Raw genomic sequence first — 20,092 nt, forward strand, 5'->3', positions numbered from 1 at the left:
GCTGCAAGCAAACTGCTTTGGTATTACCTATGCACTATATGATGATATGGAGTTCCATTAATTGGAGAGAATTATGCGAATGTTGCTCTTTATTTCCTCTCTTCCCAAAAACGACATTTCTAGAACCTGCATGAAGCTATAAAGCTATAGTCTATATCAATGCATTCCTATGGGACTGTGCATCACGGTGCATGCTGCACCACAACATGCAATAACTGTCAGTAAATATTCGGACCACCAAGTTTACTTGATTTGGATAGCTAGGGTTCTCACATCACATGTCAGGACTGAAGCCAATATCCCCATCCTATACATGGGTAAATTTGGGGGGTTATTTGCATGTTGTGACTGTATAGAATGCTAAAGACCCAATTTGACTTATTTCAGGAACACCAACCTGTTATCAATTCAACTAATCTAAGCTGCATAGAAATCGCCTGCTACATGGCAGCATTAAAAAGACTGATTTTACAACAGATGAACTTGGAATGTCTTCTACCTTTCAATATCACCTCCTAAAAGTCGCATGGCTGTTTGCACAAATCATTTCATGTGGAGCTGTACTCTTTTGCATGAACACACGCAGTGATCTTTTCTTTTCGGGTATTTATGATCAGCAGTATCCACTTATCTACATCTGTATTAACAATTACTAAACTAATACGAAAAAGTTCCACTGAAATGCATTGAGGAAATTTATTCACAGTGAGACATTGCCCTCTGGTGGCAAAACATTAAATTACACCCTATGGAAAATAATTACACTCTGTAATTGGAAGCAAGTAAGAATAAACGATTGTTGCAAGTAAAAAAATTAAAAAGTAATGTGAAAATACAATTTTTTTTTCCAAAACAACATCTCAGAACATTTTAATTACTTTGCAGCCTATTACTTCATTTTTTTAATGGGTCAAGTTCACTAAAAACATGAGTTGGCTCCTTTTCTAATTTACTAGAAACAAGCAGAAAACAGCAAAAGCACAAATTTTAAATGCCAAGTTAAGAAAAAGAAAGTAGAAAATTCGCAAGTAACTGTGGTAACTTTTGACTTTCACAACTTTCTCCAAGCCAACCGTGCAATAAATTGCCTATACAACAGCTGACATGACATATCAATTAACCAAATGCACAAGAGAATCATGGGTCATTCTGAAATGAAGCACCACCATCTGTTCAATAATGTTGCTATCAAACTTCTAAACTCTCTCCATTAACTTCTGGCTGCAGGATGAAAAATAAGGAGACGGAAGAAAAAAAAATATCTGCGGCCGATTAAACATAAATAGCAGAAAAACATTGAAAGTTTGCCAAAGTGAAAATGTAAAGCAAATTAAAAAGATATAAGAGTTTTAGCAAATAAAAGCTTTATATATTGTCTAATGAAAAAAGTAACAGTCTTCTATTATACTTTCTGCATCAATCTCTCAGTTTTCAAGATCTCTGCTTGCTATCTTTGAATGGGAACCTGCATTGTTTACTTCCAGGAGATAAAAACTGTTCTGCTCATGTGAGAAATAGATCGACGATCAGTGTAAATATTAGTAAAACTGAAATATTTGTCTTCGCAGGCTGCCAGCTATATGTATTTCTATCGAAATCCAAGTTGGAGAAGAAGTTAGCTACTTCCTCCATCACCGATTTTACAATAAGATTACAATTCCCAACATTTATTGTTTTTCAACTTGTCAACAAAATGTACAAATATAATTCATTAGGGTGAAAGATCAGGGTCAGCTGGTACATCCCCTATGGAAAAATATACATTAGGGTTGTATTTACACTGGTGATTTTTATGCATGAGGTCTGACCGACTGCAAGAAGGACAGAACATGGACGTGAAAATAACCATCAAAATACTAATGACCACCTGTCCGTCCGTGAGTGAGTTATATGCTTAGCGCATGATCACATGATGGTGATGCCATCACAGGTCCTGCAAGCACATGGCTGCTGTCCATCTAGGTGTACATTAGTATTCCATAGCAACTGAGGCCGCAGGGGGTTTGTAGGGGATGTAGTCCGCCCATAATCTGCACAGGAATGAAGGACCTGTAATGACATCACAGTCATGTGAACAGGGGCAGAGCATGATGATGATGTCATTACAGGTCCTTCATGCTGACTGCTGTGCTGCTTGTGATATCTGTTGTATCGTACATGCCTGAAAATCACAGATAAACAAGTGTGATGTAGGTCAGATTTCAATGACCTACATTGCACTCGCTCTTTGAAAATACAGCCTTAGTGAGTGATAGAAAATCAGGTTTCTCACTCAACAAGCAGAGATTCGCGATTTTACCACTTTTTTTAACCATTTAATTGTAAACTGAAATATAGAAAACTTTTATATATGCTTACGTTACAGTTTTGCTCTTCTTCGGCCATTTCTATTCACGATCAAGTGATAACGAACGTGCTTCGTTTCCCCCCTGATAGTGATATCACATAGACCCATCGAGTGAGGTTTGCTATGAAAGGTATGTCCCTCTTGTCGGCACATATTAATTGAGCTGACCAGTTGGGACTCTGCTTCAATGTGCCTAGTCTTTGCACGCCACTTAGGACATCTGCCATTTTCAGCATATTGCTCAAACTGCTAACATGCAGTGCTCCGGGAAGCAAAGAGGCAATGCAGCAGCATGAGCCAGGGATGAGGGTAGCAGATAAAACACACAAATTGGCAATATAGCATTTTCTACATTTGCTAGTAATATATAGGTAGATGCAGGACCTTTTTTTTTTTTTTTTTTTTTAAATCTTGGAGCCTTTTAAGCATGTCTCTACACAATGAGAGGGTTATCTGAGAGGGTCAGGAGGATTTGAGAGAGGGGAGGGGGAGCCGCTGTGTGACCACATGCCAGGAAGTTCAGCTCCACAAGAGCCAATATCACTGCCAGTGATAGGACAGAAGTACTACCTCTGCAAAAAACGATCAGCAGGTCTGGAGCACAATCAGATGAGTTTACAACATGAAGGAGGTTCACTGTAATCTAATACATAAATTATAATCTGCACTTACCTCTTGCCAAAATTACTTTTTTCTTTGACTGAAGCACCTCTTCAGGCAAACTTTCGACAGAGTCTGCCATATCACCCATGTGATGACCCGAGCGAGCATTAAAGTTAAAGTACAAGGTACCGGCTTCAACCTGCTGCACCTGAAAGGAGGAGGAATGCTGTTTCTTAGCCACATTCTACACCAGCTACTAGATGACACTACCGATGGTGCTCCTATTTACTCAGGATGCATTATATGAAAACAGATTTTCTAAACTAGTCAACCCCTTACACCCCCAACATCAATGGCATCCTACAATGTAAGGTTAGGGCAGGTCCGGCATTAGGGAAGTGTGTGTGTTGGGGAAGGGGGGGGGGGGTGGTAAGCAAACTGGAGCAATGCCTAGTATCCCCTCCCTTAAAGGGTAGGGTCCCCACCCACCCCCAACAATGTTTTCTTCCACATAACCTAGAAACTCTTCCCCACTAGGCAAATGCCTGCTACTGACAGACACCATGATCTTCACCTTAGTGATTGGAAAACAAGATGAATTGTCAATCTTCATCTTCTTGCTACAAATGTTGGAGAGAGAGCGAAAATGTTCAACTGAAGCTGTCTGTTAGAGGAGGGAATGGGAAGCTGACTGTCTAACAAAGGGGAGACTATGATGAATAGTATTGTATGAGAGGAAAGAAGGGGGAGCAGTCTGCATGAGAGAAGGAGGCATAGAGAAGCAGTCTGCATGAGAGAAGGAGGCCTGGGGAAGCAGTCTGCATGAGAGAGGGAGGCATGGGGAAGCAGTCTGCATGAGAGAAGGAGGCATAGAGAAGCAGTCTGCATGAGATAGGGAGGCCTGGGGAAGCAGTCTGCATGAGAGGAGGCATGGGGAAGCAGTCTGCATGAGAGAAGGAGGCATGGAGAAGCAGTCTGCATGAGAGAAGGAGGCATGGGGAAGCAGTCTGCATGAGAGAAGGAGGCATGGGGAAGCAGTCTGCATGAGAGAAGGAGGCATGGGGAAGCAGTCTGCATGAGAGAAGGAGGCATGGGGAAGCAGTCTGCATGAGAGAAGGAGGCATGGGGAAGCAGTCTGCATGAGAGAAGGAGGCATGGGGAAGCAGTCTGCATGAGAGAAGGAGGCATGGGGAAGCAGTCTGCATGAGAGAAGGAGGCATGGAGAAGCAGTCTGCATGAGAGAAGGAGGCATGGGGAAGCAGTCTGCATGAGAGAAGGAGGCATGGGGAAGCAGTCTGCATGAGAGAAGGAGGCATGGGGAAGCAGTCTGCATGAGAGAAGGAGGCATGGGGAAGCAGTCTGCATGAGAGAAGGAGGCATGGGGAAGCAGTCTGCATGAGAGAAGGAGGCATGGGGAAGCAGTCTGCATGAGAGAAGGAGGCATGGGGAAGCAGTCTGCATGAGAGAAGGAGGCATGGGGAAGCAGTCTGCATGAGAGAAGGAGGCATGGGGAAGCAGTCTGCATGAGAGAAGGAGGCATGGGGAAGCAGTCTGCATGAGAGAAGGAAGCATGGGGAAGCAGTCTGCATGAGAGAAGGAAGCATGGGGAAGCAGTCTGCATGAGAGAAGGAAGCATGGGGAAGCAGTCTGCATGAGAGAAGGGGGCATGGGGAAGCAGTCTGCATGAGAGAAGGGGGCATGGGGAAGCAGTCTGCATGAGAGAAGGAGCCATGGGAAGCAGTCTGCATGAGAGAAGGAGCCATGGGGAAGCAGTCTGCATGAGAGAAGGAGGCATGGGGAAGCAGTCTGCATGAGAGAAGGAGGCATGGGGAAGCAGTCTGCATGAGAGAAGGAGGCATGGGGAAGCAGTCTGCATGAGAGAAGGAGGCATGGGGAAGCAGTCTGCATGAGAGAAGGAGGCATGGGGAAGCAGTCTGCATGAGAGAAGGAGGCATGGGGAAGCAGTCTGCATGAGAGAAGGAGGCATGGGGAAGCAGTCTGCATGAGAGAAGGAGGCATGGGGAAGCAGTCTGCATGAGAGAAGGAGGCATGGGGAAGCAGTCTGCATGAGAGAAGGAGGCATGGGGAAGCAGTCTGCATGAGAGAAGGAGGCATGGGGAAGCAGTCTGCATGAGAGAAGGAGACATGGGGAAGCAGTCTGCATGAGAGAAGGAAGCATGGGGAAGCAGTCTGCATGAGAGAAGGAAGCATGGGGAAGCAGTCTGCATGAGAGAAGGAGGCATGGGGAAGCAGTCTGCATGAGAGAAGGGGGCATAGAGAAGCAGTCTGCATGAGAGAAGGAGGCCTGGGGAAGCAGTCCGCATGAGAGAAGGAGGCCTGCGGAAGCAGTCTGCATGAGAGAGGGAGGCATGGGGAAGCAGTCTGCATGAGAGAAGGAGGCATGGGGAAGCAGTCTGCATGAGAGAAGGAGGCATGGGGAAGCAGTCTGCATGAGAGAAGGAGGCAGGGGGAAGCAGTCTGCATGAGAGAAGGAGGCAGGGGGAAGCAGTCTGCATGAGAGAAGGAGGCATGGGGAAGCAGTCTGCATGAGAGAAGGAGGCACGGGAAAGCGGTCTGCATGAGAGAAGGAGGCACGGGGAAGCGGTCTGCATGAGAGAAGGAAGCATGGGGAAGCAGTCTGCATGAGAGAAGGAAGCATGGGGAAGCAGTCTGCATGAGAGAAGGGGGCATGGGGAAGCAGTCTGCATGAGAGAAGGGGGCATGGGGAAGCAGTCTGCATGAGAGAAGGAGGCATGGGGAAGCAGTCTGCATGAGAGAAGGAGCCATGGGGAAGCAGTCTGCATGAGAGAAGGAGGCATGGGGAAGCAGTCTGCATGAGAGGAGGAGGCATGGGGAAGCAGTCTGCATGAGAGAAAAAGGCATTGGCAAGCAGTCTGCATGAGGGAAGGAGGCATGGGGAAGCAGTCTGCATGAGGAAAGAAGGCATGCGGAAGCAGTCTGCATGAGAGAAGGGGGCATGGGGAAGCAGTCTGCATGAGAGGAGGAGGCATGGGGAAGCAGTCTGCATGAGAGGAGGAGGCATGAAGAAGCAGTCTGCATGAGAGGAGGAGGCATGGGGAAGCAGTCTGCATGAGAGAAAGAGGCATGGGGAAGCAGTCTGCATGAGAGAAAGAGGCATGGGGAAGCAGTCTGCATGAGAGAAAGAGGTATGGGGAAGCAGTCTGCATGAGAGAAAGAGGCATGGGGAAGCAGTCTGCATGAGAGTAGGAATGGGGAGAAATATGTGTAATGGAGCAGTCTGCATAATAGATTGAGCAGAGAACCATGAAGACCGGTCATACAGGCATTACTAAGTTAGGGCAGAAAGAGGCGCTATTTTCTAGTGGACATAACAATGGACATTATTAATGGGGTCACAAACATCAGCATTATTACTGCGTGGGACATAATATGGACACTATTAGGATTTGTTAACATGATTAAAAATCTGTGACAGAAAAGCACAGAAAACATGCAAACAAAACTCCAATGTGAACAGGGCCTGACTGTTGGCACTGTTACTGTGGGGGTACAAACGATGGTATTCTGTAGGGTGGCAAAACTTGCATCTGGTATAGAAGTATTATTGTATAACTATGTATATGTATATAAATCCCTTTTTGTATGGGAAGAGTGGGGGACGTATAACTTGGAGTGTGTATCCCTGATCCAACGCCCTTGAAGCGCTGGCTGCCAGCAGCACTGCATCTCTCTGGACGTCACACTCTGAATTGACTGAATGTGACCGTACTGTTGGTACAATATTTCAGCATTTGGCGCCTCCTTTAATTTAGTCCAGAATCACAATTTGTCTAAAACCATTTTCGCATTATGTAATAACTGGAGACATGGCTAGAGATCTATATTAATACAGAAATCATGGGACGACACTTCACAGGAGTGATAAAACTGTAGTTTTTTTGTTTTTTTTAATCCCCTACCATTTTATTACAAACATGCACAAAAAACACACTACTTCTCACCTCATTGGAGCTCATGTTACTTGGAGGTATCTTATAAAGAAGGTTGTTATAGGGGTTAGGGTCAGGACCTCCTTGTAAGGGTAAGTTAACTTCTGAGGATCCAGGGTTCATGAGGGGGTTCCAGGAAGCCCATCGTATCATACGCATATAAGATGTATTAGACAGCATTGTAGCAGAAGGCACCTAAGAATACAGCAAATAAGAAATACTAATAAGATCAGATACAATGTGCTGTAAAGTCTGCTTCATCTAGGAAATGGGTGATCAGCTTAGTGAGTGATTAGTCTTTAAGCAGCGCTGAGGAATATGTTGGCGCCAATCAATGAATACAAGAAGTAAATAAGCTCCAGCCTGCAACCAGTTAAACGGCACCACATTGTCCCAAACTAGATTATAGAAGGTTATCAGAAATCGAATATATCAGAGCTCAAAAAAACACTTTATCACCATTTTTCCAACAAAGCTGTAGACGTTCTAGAACCCCATAGCAAGGGTGGATACAAATGTACAGTAGATTTATGCAGCTAGTACTAAACCCAAGAGGAGCTGTAGAAATCTGTATGCAGTAAGCCCCCCAAGCAGTAGCTGGAAGTTGGCGCCCTCGCAACGTAAACGTGCTCATACACCTCAATAGCTGTCGGCCAAATGTTTGTTCTTCCGACAGCTATTTCCCATGGCTTCCCCATACACACGAACCGCCAAGTGTTTTACATGGAAAGCCAACTAGCTTTGATGCTGACTTATCTGAAAGAGGGGCAAAGGATCAAGTGTTGAAATTCAACACGGCCAACCGTCCTTTGTCGCCAGAAAGTCAGCAAGCCCCTATACACATATAGGAGCCAGTCAGTCCCACTGAAATCAGTGGGTTTGGACAAGTTTTGTTTAATGTGTATTGAGGCCTTTATAACAAGTAGGGGGAAGCAGTTCTGTGCCAGGCCATCACTCACCAAGAGTCGCCATAGAATGCTTGCCCCTCAAAGGGTTGTGCCATGTTTCGCATCATAGGGAATAAGTTTCAAATCTGTGAGGCCCAGTTGATGGGACCCCTACTGATCTCAAAAATTTGTTACCAGCGCTCCCTTAAGTGAAGACAGCAGCGGTCACAAAAGTGCACCGCCGCACCATTCATTTCAAAACTCTGAAGATGATGAAGAGTGCACCATGTTTGACAGTTATTCTCTAGCCAGAGTATAGAGTACAACTTCCAGATCAGTGAAGTTCTGACCACTGTGAACCTACTGATCCCAAGAACAGGCACATGTTGAAGTCAGGACAATGGCTTCCAAACATGCACAAAGCCAGCGATGGCCAAAATCAAGCACTTGACTATCTGCCGTGGTTGCATTAAAATGAATGGAGCGGCAGTGGGCATGCACCGGGGCTCCGTTCTCTGGATCGGTGGAGTTCGAGTGGTCAGAACCCCACTGATCTGAAAGCTATCCCCTAACCTGTGGATAGGGGATTGCTTTCAAAGATGATACAACCCTTTTAAGAATAGACTTCAATATTACCAATACATCAGGTGCATAGGGGTAGCAGCCCAATGGCCCTTCAGCCAACTAGGAAGACAAATAGCACATGATGGGAAAGGGAAGCAGTTACTAATTTAGCATTGGGGTCCAGGAGCTTCACGTTGCACTTCTGCAATCTACTGCTCCCTCCACCAGCAACTCGGACATGGCCTTGTCTGAAGTGCCTTTAATACAGATTACTCTCACAATTACTAGCTCAGGGTACATTTCTCCTCCGATTGTGCACCGAATGACTTGATTTAGCATAGAAATATGCTTAATTCACAATACACACTCGAGGAGAGGCCTGCCGAGGTCTGAACAGTCGTGCTTTAATTCCCATTGTTATTTAGACAGATCACATTTATAACATTTCCAGGGCCGACTTCAATTACAAATAGAGAATTGTTTTGGACAAGTCCTTATGCTGAATACATAGCGGGGGTGCCATGAGTGTCGCCACAAATGGCGGTAAAGCAGCGGTAATGCTCATTATAGGTAATATTCATGTATTATGTTAACGTTTCATTCTTGAAATGAATATGCCAGCCTGTCTCATCTAGTGAGATTTATGCCGTACATTTCTACATTATCCCGTCAGATGTTATGCACAGAAAACAATACGATACTGTTGAGCTGAGGCGTCCGCTCCGTCATTACAAAATGAACCTTAAAAATAGTACAAATCTGCATAGCCGAGGTTGTAAAGTATAGGAGGTGCGGGAGGAGGAGGTGATCTGCTCTCCGGCCTCTTAGCGGGGAGATTTAATTTCACACTGCATGACTGGACAACCTCATTATCGGACGTATAAACCTACAGAGCGTCATATCTTCTATTCTCATCGCCTTCTAATTTCCACATTGACTACCTCGTTCTTTACCGTAAACTGTCACCGGGTCTGGGAATAATAATAAACCAGCAAGGACTGTCATTTCTAAATCAATATGGCACAAGCCTGAGTCTCCTCTAAGGTATCTGCCTGCTTCTGCAATACTTAGTACTAAACATAGCAGTAATGAGGTGTCGAATTTATATGGGACTTCGTAAAGACTCGCTAAGACTAAAGACTCTTACGACTCATAAAATGAGACTTCGGGTATGTTCATACCGTATATGATGCATATTTTTCCAGTATAGATTTGTCAGTACAAGCAAAGGGGATGAGATAAAAAAAAAGATGTCATCCACACGTCTGCAGCCGTCAATTTATACTCCGCATCTTCAGCCCATCTCACCTCTTCCAATGGAATGAGGGAGGTAAAAATGGCAGTGAATCCATAGTAAATCCTCATGTAATTCATGTGTGTTTTCAAATGCAGAAAATATGTCCCATATGGAAATATCCTTAAAGTGATCCTAAGCCGGACCTGAAGACGTTGGTAAAGTGGCAGCCCATTGACTCAGTAAGGCTTTGCGTGCGCATCATTAGGAGACGCCTGCAGTCCTGTGTTGGTGGGTCAGTTATGGCACATGGATTTGGAACCAGATAGGCATCCATGCAAAGTACCTGATACAGTCTCAACTGAGGGGGCAGACGCGTGAACATTATCTGGCCTGGGAGAAAAAGGAGGGGCTGTAATAAAACATCAAGCTGAGGGAGCAAAGTTTCTCCTTCAGGTAAGTAGTTGGAGCACATCTGCAGGGGACACTAGGAAAGGTGAGTGGCTGCATTATTACAGGACAAAAAAAGTTTAACCCTTTCCAATCCACTGTCTGACGTCTGAAGACATTATGATTTAAGGCTGTACAGCTCCGATGTTGGAAGATGTCCGTCGGGGTTTTCTTATTGTATATTGCCAGCCTCTCTGCTGTAGGAGCCTATCCAACATGTCACCTCATGCAGTACTGGCTTTAGCCAGCATATAGCACCATTGTATAATGGAAGAAAAAGAGTTAGCCCCCTAGGAAAACCAGGATACAAATTGGATTGGAAAGGGTTAAATGGTGGCTAATGCACTGGAGATGCTGCTTGGCTTAGACAAACAGAGCTGAAGGATGTTGGCATTGGGTAGTCCTGATGTATGAGTGTAGAGTGAAGGAGGATCATAGTAAAGAAGTGCGGATGACTGGTTGAAGTCGATGTAGCTTACTACAGGGGTGTTCACACCATGTTTTGGTGTAAAGTCCTGGGTTCCGTTGCAGTGTTCTCTCTGAATCCCTGAAAACGGGACTCAGCTGGAACCCCTAGAACTATTGGCTTCCATTGCTCAAATGGAAACTAATAAAGTCTCCATTTGAGCAGTTTTCCAGTAGTTTCCGATATTTGTTTCTGACAATAAGGTGCTCATCCCCACTATACTGTGTGGCACAAAATGCTGGAAACAAACAGAAAGTTACACAAATGAAGACCTTTTTGGTCTCAATTTGAGAAATTGAAGTCTATGGTTGTATCAAGGGGTTCTATCTTAATCCCGTTTAGGGGGATTTAGCCAGAACACAGGGATATTCACCAAAATGTGGTGTGAATGTCCCTTACCTGAGGTGAGTGAGTGAAAGTTCTAGGGTCATTTTGGTGGTGTACTGAGCTGTGCAGGCCAAGGAATTTAATTTCAAGGTGGCATGCTGGGGGCTGTGAGATGCAGAGATCATAGAGGGTGTGGGTGCCTAGCTTGCAGGGTGGCATAGAAAGTTTAAGTTGGGGTATGCCTGATGGCATAGAGGGTGTGTTTGTGCTGAGATACAGCTAGCAGCGTTTAGGTGGGTGAAGGCATGGTGGCATGCAGTGACTACAGAGCAAGCAAACTGTATAGTTGCACACAAGGGCTGCCCTGGGAGATGGAAGCAGGGTAACAAATAGGGACTCTGCTGGGCGATGGATGTAGGGTGGCATTCAGGGGCTCCATTGGGGTAAAACGCAGGGGTTGTGCGCCAAGAGACAGATAAAGGGTGACATGCAGGAACTGTATTATAAGAAGGGAGCAGGGTGGCATACCAGGGTTGCAGTGCGAGATTGGCACAGGTTACCATGCTGGATGTAACCTGGCTGATCATGCATGTTTATGGGAGATTTGGGAGAAATGGCTGTAGAACAAATGCTTATTCAGTCAACAGGTATAGGGGCAGACTAGTTGATGCACCACACTGATCATCTGTGATAAACCTGACACATTTCACCCTTTCCAATCCATTGTCTGACGTCTCAAGACATTCTGATTGAAGGCTGTACAGCTCCAATGTCGGAAGATGTCCGGCAGGGTATTCTTGCTGTATATTACTGGGCGCTCTGTTGTCGGGGGCCTCTCCAGCATGTCCCATACCGCAGTACAGGCTCTAGCCAGCAGATGGCGCCATTGTATAATGGCAGAAAGAGAAAGCCCCCTAGGAAACCCTGAATCCAAAATTGGATTGCAAAGGGTTAAAGCTTGTCCAGTCAAGTTTGCAGCGTCTAACCATTGGACAGTATTAGTAAATCTGCCCATCTAAATAATGAAAAATGCTACAAAAATGAGTTCAATTGCGTAGGATTCGGCATGAAGGCCCATCCCAGAAAAATGATAACTGTTACACAATGTGCCGCATACAGAGATGATAGAGAGCAGCTATATCCTACAGTACGGCTACATGGAATGTCTCATCTGGTGCTATGTGGAAGGGATATATAAATATAAGGGCACAGGTGCCTCTCAGGAGTGGGCTGAACCAGCTGGATTGCTGGGACTAAACCATGTGTTATGTGGTAGATTAGCTGGTAATTATGAGTCATACTGTATAACATTTTGTTCTATATGTTTATTGTAAGGTAACTGTAAGTCATATTCCACCCACATATTTTCTAGCAAACTCAGACTATTATGAAAACAGCAATCCCTTGGAATAGCGCTATACTGGTTAACATTTTATTTTCAAGTAGCAAAACCTCAAACTAAAAATATTTGATGTAACCCATTCCATTGAAACCGCTTTTCACGAAAAAGCATAAGGAAGGCAAAACACGTGCCAAAAAGTTCTCTAACTTTTAGCAAAAAGTCAGAATAAAGTCATTTAAAGGGATTTATGAGATTTTTTTTTTAAGAAACTTGTTGGCCATCCTGAAAAATAATAGCAGAGCACATACTCACCCAGCAACTTCAGCTCCACACCTACTGTTTACCCCACTGGCGCTCTGTTTCCATGTAGCAGTCAGCCTGTATGCAGAATGTTGTAGGTGAACTGCAGTTAATCACAGGGTACTGCTGACGCTTGGCATTAGCGTTAGTCTGGAACATTCCTTAAGACCCTTTTACACACAAAGATAATCGTTCAAACTGCCGAAAGGTTGAACAAAATGCAAGCAAGCTGCCAACATTTTTGAACGACAAATTGCTGTAATCATCTGTGTTTTCCTGCACGAGTTGCTTGCTCAGCTGTTATTGCATAAACACTTCGCTTAGCTGAGCAAACATCAGGCCGACACATTCTATTGTTCTCCTCCTGGCTCCTCAAGGCTGAGTTAACATTGCATTTATTGAATATGTAAAGCAAACAAAGCCATGGCTTAACCCCTGGAAACACTGAACGAACTGCATTAAAACTCAAAGAATTTCCAGCGATCAAACTTTGGATTTTATGCCTGATGAAAAACGTTAGCAGAACGATAATTGAACGAATAGTGCCCCATTGCACGCGTTTACATGTAACGATTATAGCTAATTTTTGGCCATTTGAACAAATTTTGAGTGATAGCTGTTGCGTGTAAAAGGGCCTTAATACAGGATGATTGCAGCATGAAAACAGAGCGCCAGGGGATGAATGATAAGAGCAAAACGGTTGTGGGACAGATGAGTACATGTACCATTTTTTCTTTAGGATATCCAAATGATTAAAAAAATATATATATATCCTGAAAAACCACTGTAGTAGTCCGCTAGTGGTCTGCATCGGACAATCCCTTGTTGTTACAAGTGTCTCCCTTAGAAGCTAATCATAGGGTATCTCACTGCTGAAACCTCCATCAGCTGTAATCTAATGTATATGGAAAACTGGCAGCCCATACAGCGCCATCGCATGGAAAATTATGTATTATGTAGTTTGAAATGAATGGGTTGTTTGTGTAATACATGGTCCTTGAGGGCAAGATATTCTCTATAGAGTTGATCTCATCTCAATAAAAACTACAAAGTAAAAATCTTGAAATATTGCAGTTTTTACACTGAACACTAGAACAAGCACAGAAGGCTGACAATTCCTGCTTTCTTCAACTCCCTTGTCAGCTTTGCTGTATGGTCTCAGCAGAGCCATTTCATTATGATTGGGGATTGGATGAGTTACGGTAAAAGCAGTTTTATGGCACTGCTGGAGGCCTGGGTAAGTTTGGATAGTGACATTACGCCAACAGATAGGGGAGAGCTGCATACCGAGCCCTGTCACTCCATGGAGGAGGCTGTACAACATCTTATCTTAGAGGCTTCATTGGTCTATTTACTTTTCTGTGCCTATCCTGCTCCCCTAAAAAAATATAGGGGAGGTTTTTTTTTAATTAAAAAAAAACAAAAAACTCACCTATCGGACAATTATGACATGTCCTACAGCTATGCCATTAATGTTTACAGTCGGAGTACCACTTTAAGTAAAAAATAAATGAGATGGTATGGAACGGATGTGCCACATATACATTCCTTTTATCTAGTCACAATATTTATTTTCTAAGTGTCTGTCACATTCATCACCTATAAGTTCTCACGGTTGGGGGAAGTAACACTGTGGTGTCAAAGTGGCGGCTTTAGAAGTCACTGTGAGTAATGGATTAGTCACCATGTGATATTTAGGTCTCCGGCGCATGCTGCAACCTTTCGGGATCTGATTATCACTATAGCTGAAGTTTCCTTTAAGCCTTTATATTTTGATGCACGATTTTCTTATATCAAGATCAGCGCACGACCTTTACTCATTGTTCCCTACGTCAATACCTATTTAGCAGTGACCATATTCTGTAAAAATGCCATTTTCCAATCAAACTGAAGGCTACTAACAGTGAGCTAGTGAAGTTTAATGAGCCGACTGCGCAGGAAATAAAAAACATTCTATGCAGCCTGGAAGGAATCTTGTTGGAAATTATGGCTAATTGAGTCATTTCTATTTAAACATTGACTTAATCCTGGAGATTTCTCATCTGTATATCGATAAATATAGTGAATACAAATCTCAGCATTTCAGTATACATACTATGGACCAATCAATCAATGGAGGTATAGTGGAGGGCATTTATGATGAAAAGGAACTTCTGTACAGCATCGGGTATGACTAACCTTATAGCACCCCATGTGGCTGATAAGGAGATTGGCACTCAATGTGACTAAGTAGTTTGAAAGGTTATGTAGCTGATAGACACCCTGGCACCCCATATGACTGTTGAAGAGTTTAGCAACATGAAAGCATGAATGCACATGTGACTGCTAAAAAGTACGACAAGTCATGTAGCAGCAAGAGAGTCTGGCGCCATATGTCTGTATGAAAGCCGGACAGCCACATAAGACAGTTAGGGAGTTTAGAAAAACATATCAGCGTGTCTTAGGATTATGTTACCCCTAAATACCCCATGGGAATGCCGGAAAGCCTGGCACCACATGTGACTGTTAGGCAGTCAAAAAATAAGGGCAACTAAAGAAAAGATTGTGTCTCAAAGTGAATGTTCGCCCTTGACTGCTATATTATAATGTATATTATATAATGATTTTATAATATAGCAGTCAAAAAATTATATATATTCTTTTTTTAAATCTGAACAGGTTCAACATTTTGGGCCACTTCATTTCTTAACACATCAACACATTGTCATGGTGGAAGGAGACCCATTTTTCTGATCTAGAGCTCCAAATTCCCTTTACATATCGTAGATGAAAGTAGGAATCGGGATTCTTGGAGGCACGGTTGTGATGAAATCTAAACGTATAGCCGCTGTACACTTTGAACTACAGTAGTAAATAAAATATATAGTACTCCTCATGGTTTGAACGGATTGTTACAGTGCCTTCAAGAACCTAGTCTTCTTCACTCACCTACAATATCCTTGACCTACAGACATAGTACCTTAAAAGTCCAGTGTCCAGAAATGAATGTCAGAAGCGGAGAAGGACAAGTCTGTCTGACTTAAGCTTGCAATACAGGTAAGTTAAAGAAGGCTGACCCTCCGGAGGGCGATAATGGAAGACACTTAAAAAAAACTTGAGAGGAGGAGGAGGCGTAAAAAATTATATTTACTGGTAATTGTGATCTACACAACCTCTTACAGATCTAGAAGTTTGGATTTCATAGCTGTGTTATATGTAATTCCCAAATTCCACACAGGATGAAATTAAATATTTAACCTTGCTCCCGTCTGTCTCAGGTTTCTTGCAAATGCCTTGAACAGTTTCTACATTATTTATGGCGGCTCATCACTCAGTCTCACTTTTTTTTTTCTTTAAATCCCAGTAAATAACCGTTGAGGAAAATAAACTTCCAGTGGATGCAATGATTTTCAAGCTTTTTGCCGGATCTGTAAACATTTTGCACAGAATCATGCATAGAGCTGGATTACTGTGGAAAGCAGCATTAGCATTAAGAGATTAGCGGTAAGGAGTGTAGTACATGAAAAACTAAGTTTATTTACCAACTATCTCACACTCCATGCGTGTAATACCCACCAACGTGGCATGGCGGTAAACATGAGCTTTTGAGCTAGTTCTTTCTAGCATGGCTGAAAGTTGCCCCAAGAGATCATTATAGCTGGACATAGATACAGTCGTGTCTACAGTAGCAAAATATATCTAGGCTATTAGAGTTCTACTTCAGATGGTATTTGCGTAGCCAACTCCTATCAGACAGCCAAGAGATGGAAGGTTAATCCTCATTTAAGGACAGTGGGCACAAACATGCTTCTGTCATCAATAAATGTAGAGCATGGTAGCTCAGTGGTCAGCACTGGGGTGCATGGGCAACCCCTGCAAGGAGTTTATATGTTCTTCCCATGTTAACTGGCTTATCTTAGATTCTCCGTATTTTCTCTCAAGGTCCAATAACCTACTGCTAAGTTAATTAGAGGTCTATAAAATTAGCCATAGTTTGTATGTGAGGCAGAGAAAAAAATGATTCTGAGCTCCAATGCGGATGTATTTGAGTGATTAATATGTTGGTGCGATGTAATTAAATAAGTCATTACACTATACATCCAGAGCCATTAATGTGTAAAGCACATATACTGCATTAACCCCTTCCTGCCAGTCCTTTTTTATATTGTCATGCCCACTTTCAAAAAAATCATAATTTTTGTATTTTCCAGCAGCATGGCTACATGAGGGCTTGTTTTTTCCAGGATGATTAGATTTTTTAATAATACCAGATAATTTATTGGAAAACTTTAAAAAATTTGTAAGTGCGATAAAACATGAAACACAGTTTTGCCATTTGTTTTTCAGCAATACAAATGAAGTCATCTTAATTCTGTGGGTCAGTATGATTATGGCAATACCAAATATATTTTTTTTATATTGCATTGCTTAAAAATAAAATACCTTTTTCCTTAAAAAAAAATGCTATTTGTCATCTTTTGACTCCATAAAAGGTCCAATCGTTCCACTGATGGGACAGTCTGAAGGCCCGTGTTTTGCACAGCAGCCAGTAGTTTTTAATTGTGCCCATTACTTTTTGCCCCTTTTTATTCAATTTTTTCTTTGAGATGGGGGTGACCAAAAAAATACTGTTCTGGCACTGTATTGTTTTGTTCTGATGGCATTTATCAAACAAGATAAAGTGATATTTTAAGAAATTTGGACAATTTTTTTAGGAAAGAACTAGAAAAAAGATTTTAACATTTTTTTTTTTTAAATTTCCTAATACTTATGGTTTTTTTTCCTTCATAGTGGACAAGCGATGACATGGTCACATGTACAATATACTGTATTGCAGTAGATTGTAGATTTCCAAGCATTTTATTATATCCCTGTCACAGGCTTAATTAACAAGATGATGTATATGTAATATGGCGATGAAGTCACACTGTGCCATGCATAACCTATTGTACTTGTATGACATTGTAAACGCCCATGGAAGATGATGACACTAGATACTGAAACACAACAACAATAATAATAGTAATACATTTGAAGTTTGAACTGTTGGGAAGCCCTTCAGCTCATTAGAAGAACGGACCATCTGCCCTTCCTAGAAACTTTATGAAAGTTGTAAATAAACCTTAAAAACAGCCTTTCCTTTAACAGATCCAAACTTATGTTCAAGATGAATCATTTTCAAAGTTTCGGCTCCAGAGGGGTGTCTGCCATGCAGGACGCACATAACACTGCATCACATCAGTCAAGAGGATTCATGGGACCATTCAATAATTCATATGACATTTCTAACCCAGAAAGAAACCTTACAAATTAATAGGCTGACAGATGTCTAATGAGATTGCAGCAGTTCACAAAAATAGGCCTTATGTTTCCATAATACATCTCTTCTATAATGAATATTTATATAGGGGACGTCATCTCCATCGTGTCATTTAAAACTACTATGCGACAGAAAGAAGATAAGAAAATTCTCATGGGTACGAGTAAAACAACAATGTTTTATCTGCTCAGCTGTGACTCTCCTGCGACAGAAAGTGTTAGCCCTAGTGTTATGTAGAGTGGTTACTTGGCACGTTGACCATTGGCACATTACAGAATATTCTAAGCATCGTGGTGGTCTCTGTGTACCTCACAACATTCAAGGACTTTAAAACCCCATCCTTCATAAACAATGAACTCCCACAAATCCTCACTGAAATGCCCACTTTGGTGCATATTTGCATGAGCTCAACCCTTTTGAAAGTCATTTTATGGGACAATCCCACAAAAAAACACTTCTAAAATATATTAAGGGTGTGTTCACAAGTGGCAGATTTCACCTTTTCCATTGAGGAGATGAACTACTGTGGATCCACATCAAAATCTGCATCAAATCCACTACGTGCATTAACAATGGCAGCGGGAAAGAAGAATCTCCCAGTCGCTACTTTTAATCAAAGATCCTCTGTCCAGCTTTGTTGACTTAGCCAACAGCAATATGTGTTCAGTTTAAAGATGGAAATGAAAGGGAAGAGAAAAACTTCCATTTAACAAAAACATTGAAATTATGGGGCGAAAACCAAAAATGTTTAATTCATTTTTTATTTCGATCTCTCTGCTCTAAAAAATGCAAAAGAGAAATGGAAATGGTTAACGGGAGCCAACGCCAGCGAAAACGAGGCCTTACTTTGACTTCAACTTCTTTCGTGTTCCAGACTTCGCTCCACTGATTTCTGGAAATTGTTTTACAGGCTGTAATATACTAGGCTTAACGTTGCATCTTTGGTGGACATGCCCAGTAGAGAGTTCTTTCTGGAGGCAAGTATTCAAAATTATTTCAAGAGTTCTTCACAAATCATTTTCTCTTTCCCCATCTACCTGTCTCTTGGCTGACAAGCCCCTCGGGTTTAACAGTCAAGAGCATAAACTCAAACAGTACATCTGTATGGCAGCTACAATTTATATTGCCTCTCAATGGCTCTCAACCACTTTCTCAATTGGCGCAGTTCACGTTCGGGTCTTGAGAATGATGCTTTATGAGAAATTGTTGACAATGAGAGGATAAGATGGAGCTCTTTCTTAAAACTTGGCAGCCCTGGTCTACTTTCTAAGAGATTTCCGGTCAGCCTTGACTGCTTCGTACTTGAGAGGAATGAGTAAAGAAACAATGCTGAGGGTGTGGGGAGGGGGAAGAGTATGTTCTATTGTCTTTCTTGAATCTGACCTATTCTTAACTGCCTACTTTCATTGTTTCTATCTCGCACCTTGTGTGGATGTTCTTTGTTCTGATTATTTCTTCCTTTATATTGGAATACCTCCTGTAAGGGGAATCTATTGGCTTCATAGATGAAAAACAACATTATGAGGGTCGTCTCAAAAGTTCTTAGCTGATCTATGTTATAATTGACGTACACTCATGACAATTTGTTCATTTTTTTAACCCTTTGAGGAAGGAATATAGAGTATCTTGTTGAAAGTTGGTCTTGTTCTTATTTTCACAGATAATTGAAGTTTGGAATGTCTGATAAATGTAAAAAATTGAACAATTCAAATACGAGCTGCAGCTGTGTATTTGTATGAGGGAGGTTAAGCAGCTAAATACATCTAGACTGACATGGTGGTAACACTTGGGGACCATGCCCCTTCATATGCAACACTGAAAAACTGGGTCGTGGAATTCCAGAAGAGGAGAACCAACATTGAAGATGACCCTCGACCTGGACGTACTCTTGATGTGGCTACCCTAGAAAAAGTGAAGACAATCCACTAAATTGTTCTCACTGACACCTTGGGGAGGAACAAATTTCATGAGTTGTGTTATGAAACTTTTGACAGTTAACCAGAAGATGATGAAGAGCCACACATTAAGGGAGAATAACAAGCTGTTCAGAGCTGATCCAGATGTGTTCTTGAGACAATTCCTAAGCATCAACAAGACCTGGGTCCACCACTTTCAGTCAAGCTCAAAATAGAGCTCCATGCAATAGAAACACTCTTCACCCCCTCCACCAATGAAGGCCAAATCAGTGCCCTCAGCTGGGAAGGTCAAGGCAATGTTTTTTTGGGGACTGTTGGGGCATAGTGATAGTGGACTACCTTCCAAAGTGAGCAACACCTATTTAGTTGGATCAATAAAGATTTTT

General features: G+C 42.5%; 1 protein-coding gene across 3 annotated transcripts in view; it reads right to left on the minus strand.

Annotated features, from left to right (window-relative positions):
* The window catches only part of NPHP4 (nephrocystin 4), a 288,934-nt gene that overhangs the window by 146,896 nt on the left and 121,946 nt on the right, over positions 1 to 20,092 (minus strand). For all 3 annotated transcript variants that reach the window (XM_066607298.1, XM_066607299.1, XM_066607300.1), the window contains 2 exons: positions 6,934 to 7,116; positions 3,020 to 3,158 (listed from right to left, as the gene is read on the minus strand). In XM_066607298.1, coding sequence (XP_066463395.1) covers positions 3,020 to 3,158; positions 6,934 to 7,116 — 322 coding nt within the window. The remainder of the gene's footprint in view (positions 1 to 3,019; positions 3,159 to 6,933; positions 7,117 to 20,092) is intronic.

The sequence above is a fragment of the Eleutherodactylus coqui genome, chromosome 6 (genome assembly GCF_035609145.1).
Source record: "Eleutherodactylus coqui strain aEleCoq1 chromosome 6, aEleCoq1.hap1, whole genome shotgun sequence".
NCBI classification, from domain to species: Eukaryota; Metazoa; Chordata; class Amphibia; order Anura; family Eleutherodactylidae; genus Eleutherodactylus; species Eleutherodactylus coqui.